This window comes from Melospiza georgiana, chromosome 7 (assembly GCF_028018845.1).
Source record: "Melospiza georgiana isolate bMelGeo1 chromosome 7, bMelGeo1.pri, whole genome shotgun sequence".
NCBI lineage: Eukaryota > Metazoa > Chordata > Aves > Passeriformes > Passerellidae > Melospiza > Melospiza georgiana.
In genome coordinates this window covers 23,723,363-23,736,264 of record NC_080436.1, presented here as the reverse complement: position 1 = coordinate 23,736,264, position 12,902 = coordinate 23,723,363, and the positions used below count along the sequence as shown (strand labels likewise).

The following is a 12,902-nucleotide window of genomic DNA, read 5'->3' as shown; positions in this document are numbered from 1 at the left end:
CATTATTTTAACTTAACTGCCATGACAATAGGATTTATGGACTACTGAGTTTCATGTCCTTTTGAAAGTATAAAAAGAAATGCCATAAACATGCAAAATACTAATGAGATTATCTGGCAATTTTTTCCAGAGAGGAAGGAGTAAAGCAGATTGACATAAATGAGTTTTGAAAGGAGGAAATTTGCAAGCTATTTTCAGAGATCCACTTGCATTGATTTGAATGAAAATCAGCAAAGAATGCTCTAAGAAATAATCTCAAAAGGGTACAGACTCCAAAGTCTGACAACAGCTGGGAGTAAGTGCTTTAGCACATGCATGTTAGCGATGAAACACATTTACATGATGATTAACAGCTTTTCAAGTAGCCTAGGTATAAGACAAAGACAAAACCCCCTAATATGTCCTTGTTCTGAAGTTGTCTCTGCCTGTCTATCCTGTGGATAAAAATGTAGGGAAGTTTGATCTGTGATTTGCGTGTTTCTTTAATAATTTGCTGTCTCTTTATGCAGCAATAGAGATTCAGCTAATACTAGTTAGCAAAGTTATACTGTACGAGCAGTGCTCCAAGGCCTAAAGATCAGGATTTCTTAGTCTTACAAAAATTAAACTTTGCAATTTAATTCTAGAAAGCTATTGGCGTGCAAGCTAATTCCTGTGTCAGTAGGCATGGATATCTTGCTCTCAGGCCTTTATGAGTGCTTCTGGCCACAGAAACAATCAGTTGCCAAATAGTCCCGTGCATTTGCTCAAAAAAGGCCAGGACAAGCTGTCAAGGATCAGTATTCAGATATTGTGATAAATCCTAATTTCCAAGTATTTAAAGTAAATTCTTGTTGTGTTTCTCTGAACTGGCTGTTGAGGCATGACCTGGTTTCCACTGCAGTCTCATTTGGCAAATCAGAGGTTTAAATGAGGTAATGTGTTATTATGGAGGAACAAGGATAGGAAAGCAAGAAATTTCACCATGCAGTCAAGTACTAAATGCAGCTGTGATTTCTGGCCTAAGCTTTCTTCTGGTCATTTCCACTCACTATCTGTAATGAAATAGTTAAAAATGTGGATACTTAAAAACCATTTGTAGATTTTGATTATATGATGGCTCTGTTAACAAATAAGCTAGAATAAATACTTTGTGTGGATAACACTTCAGTGCTACAACTGAAGGCAGTATCAAAACTAGGTATAATAAGATCTATAATTGGAATCTGGTTAATGAAATAAATAAACATAGGACCTTCCCTTTACACTGTTTACTCTGCCTTTTTCTCAGATTGAATTTTGGTATTTGTGGTGATCTTTCCTGATGAGATTTCACTGTGATTTCAGTATTAAAGAATTAACAAAATGAGAAATGCAAAGGCTATACCGAGAAAATTGGTGAGGAAGCTTAAAATTGTATATCTGTGGAAATTTTGGAGGTCAAAAAGCATTTTGTGACTAGTTATGGCTATAATTCTGCTTTCAAAATGAAATTTTAGTTCAGTTTCCAAGAAATTATTCAAATATGCATGTTATTGCCTTTTAGAATATCCAGTATACTAGAATAAAAAGTTCAAGCTGTACAAAATCATAAGGCAAGTAGTTCCCACCTCAGAGACGTGAACTTTCAGAGTTGCAGACAATGTGAAACGAGCAAGTAACTATAGAGCCACAATACCCTGCTGTCATTGTCATTTACCCGCTCTGCCCGGACTGAGGTTCACAGCTACAGTTCTGATTGCTTTTGAGATATGCAGTTTCCAGAGTCAATTAGCAATTTCCATAGTCAGCTTTGTCTTCCAACTCTGAATCCTATACTGCCTGATTAAGCTTTTTCCATACTTAGCTGGGAAGAGCAGGGACTGCCTAGTACACAGACTGAGTCATACACTAAGTCAAGCATGTAGGAAACACTTTAAAGCTGGACTTGAAAGCACTAACATAAAATCTAACCCACACCACTGTCCTCTTCCCATTGCTTGGAACAAGAGGGAACAGCACTCATGTCAACACTGGTGTTACTCGAAGTGCCATGTTTTGAAGTTTGTTTCATATCAAATATGCAAAAGGCTGCTATTAGAAAAGCAGTGGCTCTTCCTCTGTGTCTGTTGCAAGGTATGATGTCTGATTTGCTCTCAGCATCTCTTTTTGATATATGGGCCAAGTCGGTGGAGAAGGGAAAGAACTAATCAATAACATGAATTAGGAGTATGCAATGACTCTCTTATCATAATGTAACATTAGAAAGGATGCACGATAAAGATGGAAAGAGGACACAATAAATCATGTGAAATGACACCAAAAATAGACTGACAGCATCTGTTCTTTTTGTCTCATAACCCAAAACCAAAATAGCTTTCACTACAACTAAAATGAGCATATTCAAAGCAGATAAAAAATGTTGTCAGCAATGCCTAATTAAAAAATGAAGCTCTTTTGAGGATGTATATCACATCATAACCTTATATTACCATTTCACTCTAGAATGTGTCACCTTTCTTACTGCTATGGCATACATTTTGAAAGTCAGCAATCATTTTTTCTTTTTAACTTAACTAGAGAAATTTGGGCCCCTTGATTGGTGTAAATTGGCCCTGTGACATTCTGAATCCTGACATAAAATTATCCTATGGAAGCCCAGTGTAAGAAGAGTTCTGTCTTAACATTGTACTGAAATGAAAGACTCCTGAACCAGTAGCCTGCAGGTTTTTTATTTGTGCCATAGAGGAACTCAAAACTGTCAGAAAGGATTTTTCCAAATTAAGATTTTTTTTTCCTGTTAAAGATGCAGTACCTAAAATATTGGCAATTTTATTCTTAATTACTTATTAAAATTATATATATATTTTCATACCTTTCTGACCCTAAACACTGAGAAAGAGAATAATTTAGAAATCAATTTAATTGTTGCTCTATTTATTCAGATACTATCTCTTTCTATAAAAGTTCCCTCCTTATTTAAAATCAATTCATCTTTACCTGGAAAGAAAAAGAATATATTGGAAAGTCAAGCAGTTGAAAAATAAGGTTGAAATTGACCTATAAATAAGCTTTCTTGGGGTTTCTAAGAGGTGCTTTATCATAACCATTAGATATCCTACATGAAATGTGAATCAGAAGAGACCTACAGTTCTGAGCAGACATAGGAGCAGTATCTGAATGGGGATGGGTAAAAGATATTTGGACAGTGGATATTTTGGATCACTGAGGTATTCTCACTGCTGATGGGTCTCCTTGCTGTAAAATCAGCAATACTGAATGGGGATGTTTTTTTCTTGACAAGTATTAAAGCCTAAGGTAGAAACACAGCACTACAGACACAAGAATGGATATCCTCATTTGTTTCCAAAAGTCCAACACTTTCAGTAACTGTTTGGATTTCAGCCAAGAGGTATTTTAAGAATGCCTGGAAAAAAAAAACCTGGATTAAGAAAGGGTTTTTGACAGGTTTTTTTTGGGGAAACACTTTCTTTATCAAAATGCAGTCAGATAGTATTTCTTTTGTCAAGGAGTCCTACACCAGCAGGGTATCAGAGAGATTGGATTCATTGGCCTATCTCAACAGCTCCGGATAAGGCACTGAAACTGTGGTCAAGACTGCAGTTACTGACCCTCATGCTAAAACAAATCTAAGGGGACTTGACACACGTGTAAGCAGCTTTCTTTTCAGTTGTGTTTTTTATTGATTGGTAGGTTCACACAAACAGGCAGTACAACGCCTAAGCTGGCTGAAGTCTAGATGATGAGTTTCTAGATGAAGTCCTCATCTTTCTGAAGAACTCTTAATACCATTTTCACTTTATTTCATTACCATGTTTGCACAACTTTTATTCTCCTATCCTCAAAAAAAGAGCAGAAAAGGCCTTAAGATATTAGTTTGGAAATGTGCTTTGAAAATTCAAGTATGTTTAATTTGCAGTCTGTCGTGGCAAATTGTTTTTTTGGAACTGGTAAATGGCAAGTAGTTTATGAGGTTTGTGCATATTCTGCAAATTGCTTGATCTTATCTTTGCTCAAACCTATACTCTACCTTAGTTCTTCTCAACACTAGAATATATGATGGCTAAGCTTAAATTTAAGCTGAGCTTAAATGATCCTACCTTCCTTTAATAGATATCATCTGCAAGCTTAGACAAATCTCATTATTGCCTACAAAGCATACAGTAAAAAGTAAAAATGTATTCTGTGTGGTACAGTATTTGCTGATTATTATATATATCCATTCTCAATCCCAAAATAATTATACTTTTTATCTCAAAAGTTTTACAGCTTTACCACCTCAAGCAATATTTTACATCTGTCAAGAATGATTTATGCAATAATGACTTAAACTGCAAAATGGAGTCCTCAAAGGAAGAGCTGTCAAATATTTTCACCATTAATAAATTTATTAAAATAAGAACTGATATCCTGTATAAACAATATCTTGCCTTCAAGTATAATTCAGATCATATAGCTATAAGATTAGTGAAAAAAATTTTGAGATAGTAAGGAATTTATGATATTGCTGCTTTGGTATCAGAGTATAATTTTTTAATTAAGCAGATGCTAATACCTAATGAGCAATCCTTGGAAAAAAAAATCTGTTTCAAAATAATACTTCTTGTGACTTGTATTTATCTACTGCTCTTTTTAAAAAGGGATATTTACATTAAAAAAGAAATTTTATGTGTCTTTAATCCCAGGAGTACACCCAGCGACAACTGTAGAGCTACTTGTGCTATGAGAACCTGTAAATTTGGACCTTTAGTTTTGGCACCATCTGTTCCCATTAATGATTTTTCTCAGTAATTAACTCTTTCAGTAGATATGTAATTGCCTACTGTGGCACTACTTGAAGAGGACAGAGGACTAGAACTTTGCTTGGACTGTGTTAATACCTTTCTAAAAGGAAAAAGTGAGAGGAGAAATTCAAACCAAAAGCAAACTACACTCTTATAGAAGTACTCTGAGGAAAGCTAGTGAGGATTTTAGCTGCAAATGTCAAAAACTGCTGTGAAGGCAGCACTGGTGTGGCTGGGACAGGGCCTGCTGGGTGCCCAGGTCATGCTGGGCGCCCAAGTCTGGGCCACCTAAACAATTACACAAAGCCATCACAAGCATTTGATGCTTCTCTGCACCCTCCCCACACTGCACAGTGAAAAGGGAAATAGGGGCCATCCAGGTTACTCATTTATAAAACCATCATGCATAAGATTTTTTTCTCCTTTGACCACTCTATCTTTTGTCTGTCATGTTTAAGGCAGTGTAGATTCAAGTAATTGCCATTTTTTGAATATGAACTTGCAATTTTTTTTCTTCATCATTCTGTCCCATCTTCTTTGAGTGAGTAATTTGGCCAAAAATTAAAGCAGTGAACAAACAGCAGCTTTCAGTCTTGCATCATCACGATGTTTAAAACTTGAGATCCTGCACTTTCATCTAGAAAAGTGGACTATAGACCAGTAGAGAACATCAGAATCCTAATTCCCATGTGTGTGTGCAATACCACTTTTCTATAGCAAGAATTTTCTTTTAAGCTGAGCTTCAAAGCTGTGACATTTTAAAATTATATGAGGTGGTATTTAGAATCAAAAAGAAAAAGCATTATTTATAGAGTGATTCCCTTTCTGATATCTGCATTGCTGGAATTCTGATGACAGATTAGGTTTAAAAGTGATCCCATTGACATTTGCTTTACTTCAAAATATTAGAATGATTTTTAATATAATCAGTGGCTTATGGAGAGTAAATGATAGTGTGATGTGGAATAAGGTTTTATTTGCAATTCACTGGGCTGTTAGTCAGGAGTGTGTAATATGGTCCTCAGAACCTCTGGTCAGTGGAACCTCCAGCAGTTCACAGCTTCTTGAGGTGTCTTCCTCCTCCGTATGTTTACAATTACGTTAAATATTATACAGTGGCTTGCCATGAAATAAAACTTCAAATTAAGCTTTTAAGCAGTGGATAGTTCATTGGAGTAACTTGGGTTACTCACATGTAGAAAGTTACATTTCTGACTCTGCTAGAATTGACCTCTGAAAATTGAAAATTGCTGAAATTGACCTCAAGTCTCATACTCAGAGCACAAATGCAAAATAAGCCACTAACCAGGCACTAAACTCTGACATTTTTAGAAAACTCTTGAAATTTACTTTGTTTCACAACCTGGAAGAAGTCCTTGTTAGGTATCACTATTCTGTATATTGTTACAATATACAGACTATGTTATATATAGGTGTATGTATATATGCTATATATTGAAAAATCAAATTTGAAAATTTGAAAAAGTGAAGATGAAAAGTGAGGTGTTATCTTTTTGAGTTATTTAGAAGAACTATAGGATATGTTTACTAACATTCATTACATTCATCATACAGGTAATTTCAATTTCATGACACCACACAGACTTAAGGCTTTCTAACACATTTTAAAAGAAATTGAACATTATGTGGATCAAAACAAAAAAACCTGTATATACAGACAATCAAGCTGACAGATAGCCATGCATTTGAGTGTCAGACCTATCTTGTATTTTGAAAATTTTTGCCTGATTCACTTGCTTAAATTTACCAGATCATACAGTCCACATGCTTAAATTTAGACAAGTAAAATATAGAGACAATTAAAGTAACTATTCATAGAAGTGATGTTACTGAAAACCCTTATGCATAAGATTGTTTACAATGAATAATCTCTAACTCTGCTTTCAAAACTATTTATGAAAGATATGGCAACTTTTATGGACAGGATTTCTTTGGTATGTCTCAAAGAGATTATGGTGTGCTGCATGATTTCAGAATTCAGCATTTTAGAAAAGGATCTATTCTATCTATCTATCTATCTATCTATCTATCTATCTATCTATCTATCTATCTATCTAATCTTCCTCTGGTAATTGACAGATACGAAGTATTTTTAAAGGCCTTTTCCTCCTTCCTAATGTTTTGGGAGACTTTAGGGCTTTTAAACTACCACATCTCCAAACAGTGCTCCAGGCTGATGGCTGTGAAAGTTAGCAATAACATTCTCCTTTTGCAATATTATTTTTAACACATGCCAAGTTAACACAAACACAGGGTAGATGTGTAAAAGACACACAGTGTCAGTTCTCCTGGGAAATCTACGTCCAAGGCACAGCTACAAAAAATCTTAACCGAAATCTGCTCCCGACCACCAAACCAGATCTAAGAATAAAGGGCTCTACTGAGAATCTCCTACCAGGAGTATGTCTAAATATTGGTAGCGTGGGCAGAATGGCTGGCCTGAGTCCTATCTGAATTATACCAGCCTAAGCTAAAAATAATATTCCTTAAGTCTCTCCAAGATAACAACAGAATTATTGAGAACAGGATTTAACTCTGTGACTTTAAAATGAGAGAGCACATTGCATGTGATTCTAAAATTGATGTAAACAACACACTGGCACTTCTCCAGAACTAATTTAAGCTCAGCATTTGAATATGAATTTCCTTTTCCTTCTCCCAAGAGTGTACACAGCAAGAGACAAAATAAGGTACACCACAATTATCAATTATTTGAATTCATTTGAAAGATGGGTGTTTCTGTAAATAACTCTGGGTAATTAAAAAAAAACAACCAACAACAAAACTCTACATATAACTAATATGTATCATAATTACTTCTCATGTGTGTGCATTTTAAAAACTGCAAATACATTTATTAATTTTTGCTCTTAACAGGAAAAAAATGTCAGCAGATTCAGCCATTGTGCATGTGTTGACTTTTTACTGAATAACAGGGAATAGTTCATAGTCTAGGCAAATCCAAGTTTTGACTCTGGTAATACTAGGACAATATCGGTAGTTCAATTGCAGGTACTTCACAATATCTCAGCTCGGAAAAAGGCTTGTCCCTTTCTTTATAAGCTAATGCTTTCTTTATGATGGGCTGTTTTTTTCTACTTTTAACTTTGTGGTAAAATATTGAATTTCAGTCAAGGTACATTTCCTCTATGCTGATTACTTTAAGTGATTTACATCTTCTTTAAACCAACTGAAAGAACTTCTGTTCCAGAGTTGCAAACACTGTGCTGGCTTCATTCAGCTGCTAGAGTGAGTGTGCAGTGACATACTCCATACATCCACTACTCTCAGGGCAGATTTCCTTACTGACACACACAAATGTATTTCACTGGACTTCAGAGAAATTACACCACCTCCAGCAAAGGGGCCGGCCAATACAACATACACACTTCTTTTACCGATCAACTGCTAACCAAACATGCAAAAAGTTTTGAAAATAAAACCAGACTTTACCATCTTTGTGATAATAGGTGACTTCTACTTTTCTTTCCTCTGACCCCAGCAGGGCTTGAGCAATTTGGGCAATATGATGTCTTTTGGTCTCTGGCCCATGAAGAAAATCACAGGTGCAAGGTTTCTGCATGACATCTGGCCTGGAGAACCCGGTCATCTCACAGAACCCATCATTGCAGTAGATGATAGCACAATTCTGCACTCTAGCATTAGCAATGATGAATTTTTTATCTGCAATAAAAGAAAGTGATGCATTTTTTAGTGCTCTTTCAACATTTCTTATAGGGTCGATTGCAGAGATGAATGCTGAACATCCCTTCTTTTCACAGAACGCCCGAAATACAGAGATTTTCAGTCATTTAATGAAGATCATTTGATCCATAACTTTTAAAGAAACTTCAATTAATTTAGAATAAATTAAAGATTAATATAATTCCTTTTATAAGGAAATAAAACCAGACTATGTAAGTCTCTGTAAATCTCCTTTTGACTTCAAAATTTTGTCTGTTTCAGGCGTCACTGCAGCCCAAGCCATGAGTGCCGCCGGCCTGTCAGTCACAACTCCAGGAAAGTCCTTGAAAAGTTAGCAGCTTCTTTTGGGGAAAAGTAGAGCCTCGGGAAGGGGGTCCTACTTTAGGGAAGGGCTTCCTGATGTAAGGTCCATCTCAATCTACTCAATAGGGGTTTTTATTGAGGTGAATGACAATAAATTTATATTATTTTAATAAATCTATCTAGGATGTATCTGAAGAAAAGTTCCTAAAAACAAAAAACATGAAACGATTGTTATGTTGGGAACATTTTGCAAATTTCACTGAAGTTCTGTGTTAACATCCATCCTCCTTTCCCAAACTCTCATCTCAAAGACATGTTCAAAAGTTTTCAACTCTTATTAGTTTGTTTCTGTTTACCTTTTAAACACACTATTCCCATTGTAATTATAAATGTGACTGTGATACACTTACTGCTAATAACACTAATTTTTAGCTACTCAAATTCACAAGGCGATTGCTTGCTTTCTAAAAGATTTTTGCATGACACCAAGTAAACAGTGCAAGTCTTCAAAATTTTAAATATGTCTATCTTTGAACACAGCGACATATCTGCAGATTTCATTCTTACTTTTTCTGCTATCTTTCAATCATGTTGAACTTTCACTATCACTTATCTATTTAGTAGCTAGTGCATTATTACTGTCAAAAAATCTACACTTCACTACATGAAAACTTGGAGTAGCAACACCAACTTAATATAGATATATTAGGAGTACCACTGTCTTTATTTTTTTCTCAAAAAATATAAATATTACACATGCTAATATGGGTATTAAGTATATGGAAGTATATGAACTGGAATTACCTGTAAGGGCTCACACTAGGCTGATACTAAAATTATGCTAAATATTTAAATCAATGTACATATATCAGACTACTGTTTCTAAATTAAATTCATTTTAAGCATCAAGTGACCTTTCTTACAGCTAATAGGAAACCAGAATTCTGGCCAGGAAAAAAAGCACTTAAGCTTCAGCCTCCTCGACAGGTAGTAAACTGCTGCATTGGAAAAGATCTCACAGACTGTCCCTGAGGATGCATTTGCACTGCTTTGATAGATATTTTAGACTTACATAAAGAAAAGAGAGAAATTTGACAGCTATATCTAAATGCAGTCATGACAACAAGGTAAGCGAGTATTTCCTCTTTAATAACTCTTCTGCATATTTTCTGATTCCTCTAAATCAAAGTCTGAAGTTCTGCTTTATTTTGAAAATGCAATTATTATTAACAGCATTAACAATCATAATAATAAATCTAGCCTATTTTTTAGATATTGCAAAGACAGCAAGATTCTACATTCTTCTTTTAGAGACATCTCAGTGGTTCAGAAGAAGGTAAGAGATATAACTTCTATAGCTGTACAATATGGATACAATCAACGATAAAAACTATTATTTGAAATAGGATGGGAAAACAGCCCCAACCCCCCTCCTAAAAAAACCCAAACCCAAACAAGCCCACTAGCCAACAATTCAAGTTAGTAATCTGCATTCTAGATCAAAAACATTGCTACTTCTGCCAGGGATCCCCCTCCTTACCTCCGGGGTTTTCTTTGCAAGCTACAAACTTAAAAATAGTCTGGAGCTGCTGTCCATTTAGTCGCAAGCAGAATAAAACTACTATAGCAAAATAGATAGAAAGCGAGAACTTACTTTGCCCTTCAAATTTTCGTATAATTGTACCCAAAAATGTATTTTGTGGTGCCACATGACCTCTGCGAACAGGCATGTTTGTACAGGTCTTCGGTTTTCTGTGCACAATGACTTCTCCAAGGATCTCCTACACGGCTCCAGCCCAAAGCACCGAGCCAGCTACCCTTTGTGACAAATCATCGTCCTCTGGAGCTCGGAAATCTCTTCCCATTAGCACCACTTCTAGAGACACGCTTTTCCTATTGGAGTCAGATTCATCCCCCAGTTTCTTTCTTTTTCTTTCTTTCTTTCTCTCCTTGCTTTCTTTTCTATTTTTTTCCTGGAGGAGCTCGGACGCTATTGTCTGGGGCGGGTAGGGGTGGGGTAAGCAGGAGGAGGTGGCGGGTGGGGAAAGATTACAAGGGTAATCGATCTCTAGCACCAAACATCGCCAATTTTCCAAAGCAAATGGCTGTGACCCGGCAGTTTCCGACGCTGTAGTGGTGGTTTGAGGGCTGGAAGACTAATGTTTCTCCGCTGCCAGAGGGAGTGACGTTCCCCCCCTCCGGGCTTCACCACGGCGCGCAGCAGCTCGGATTACTCAAGCGTGGTTTAGCAAGAGCCAGCCAATAAATCTCTTCAAAACTCGGCGACAAACAGCGGCATCAGGAACAAGCTACACCCCAGCGGCACCGCGACGTGCCACATCCCCCACCGCGGCGGCTGCAGGGGTCAGCGGGGACCGAGGGCGCTGGCAGCCGGGGGGGCCCCGCCACCTCCGGTAGCCCCGGCGTCCCCGCCCTCCCGGCACCGCCGGCCCCTCCGCGGCCCCTGAGCGTGGCCCGCCGGGGAGCCCCAGGCGCTGGCAGGGCCGGGGGAGGGAGGGAAGCTGGTACACGCCCCGTCTGGGGCGGGGGGCGGCGCGAGTAGGGGTCGATGTTGAGCGATGGGGGAACGGGGGAAGGGACCACCGGAGCCCTCGGCATCCTTCCTCTCCCCGATGGAAGGGATTGCCGCCTCCTACGCAGCGTGACCCAGGCGAGGGCTTTCCCCTCGCCACACGACCCCCACTTGGGAGGAAGGGGGATTCCCCCGGCGCCGAACGCCGCTCCCGGGCTGCCGAGCAGGTGCCGGTCCCCGTTCGGGGCCGAGCGAGCGGCGCGGAGGGCGCGCCGGGTCCCGCGGGTGCGGGGGCTGAGCTCGGCACGGAGCCCTCGCCCGGCCCGCGGCGGCACCGAGCGGTTGCCGAGGCCGCCCCGTCGCTGAGCCCGGCCCGGGAAGGAGCGCGCTCCGCCCCGGGGCCGGGGCCGCGTCGGGGCGCGGCGGCGCTCGGAGCTGGCCGTGGTGCTGGGGCCGCCTCGCCGGCGCGCACGGAGGCGCCGCTGCTCGGGCCCGGGGAGCGCCGGCCTCCCCCACCTGGCTCCTCTCCGCTTCTCCCATCCCACAGGAATAGCTAGGGAGGCTCGCGGGGGAAGCGGGTATTATTTTCAGGCTGTAAGTAAGGCTTCCTGCCCTACCCAGCAGGCAAAACGGTGTGCGTTCAGCACGGCTCGGCGAGGTGACACGGGGAGGGAGATGGGGGCAGCCATGCGATGCTGGAAAGGCATCTCTAGGGTAGTGTAAAGCACCGGCGGCTTCTTAATAAACTCATAGGGCAAAAAGAGAGAGGCACCTGAGCACCGTTCTTTGTAATCTCAAGCACAGGATATTGAGCCGGCAAAGCATCGCTTCCCACCTGTTCTTCCACAGCACAAACAGGTGTTTCCTTATTCCCGTGAGCTTTTCAGAGGTGTGGCCCTTTGTGTCACTGTTGCCGTGTGCCATACTCTATATTTATCAGAGGTGGGGCACAGTCTGTTGAGGATGAGGGTGCATTTCAGGACTAATTTAATTTAATCTCAGCGGAATCATCCTGGATTTGCACAACTGTGAATGGTGTCTGAAAATAAAATTTTTATATACATAAACTGTATTAAGATGGCTTCATAGTAATTGAGTACTAATTACAAAGCCTCAGCTACATTAAGGGATACATAATCAGTAACCAATCTTAGGAAGTGAGCATTGCTTATTTGCAGAAACAAATGTTAAAATCTCTATATACAGAGGTATGAACGAAAGGAAAAACATCCATATATGTTTTTGTAATAATATTTGGAGAACTCATTTTTTTGACTCTAATAAACACTAGAGAAAGAAAACATCTTAAAATATTTTTGAATACTTTGCCTTTGGACAGTGGATGAGCCTTCAAGTTGAATTTTTCTCTTATTGCTCTTTGTCTTTATGAAAAACATATATTTCTCCGAAAATGTATTCAAGTTCCCAAACACAGTAGTAGAAAGAGTGAAGAGGAACATTTATTTTAACACTTTCTTTAATACCTAACATCTAGTTAAGTTATAATGGCCAGCAGTGACATAATTCTCATTTTTACATTAAAAACGTCACTTTGAAATATCTGTAACAGCAATAGA

General features: G+C 39.0%; 1 protein-coding gene across 4 annotated transcripts in view; it reads right to left on the bottom strand.

Moving 5' to 3' along the window:
• KCNH7 (potassium voltage-gated channel subfamily H member 7) overlaps positions 1–11,220 on the bottom strand; it is a 207,502-nt gene extending 196,282 nt beyond the window's left edge. For all 4 annotated transcript variants that reach the window (XM_058027488.1, XM_058027492.1, XM_058027491.1 and 1 more), the window contains exons 1-2: positions 10,447–11,220; positions 8,238–8,468 (exon numbers count right to left, since the gene is read on the bottom strand). In XM_058027488.1, the coding sequence (XP_057883471.1) occupies positions 8,238–8,468; positions 10,447–10,522 (307 nt within the window). In that variant the 5' untranslated portion in view covers positions 10,523–11,220. The remainder of the gene's footprint in view (positions 1–8,237; positions 8,469–10,446) is intronic.
• Between the last annotated feature and the right edge of the window lie 1,682 nt (positions 11,221–12,902).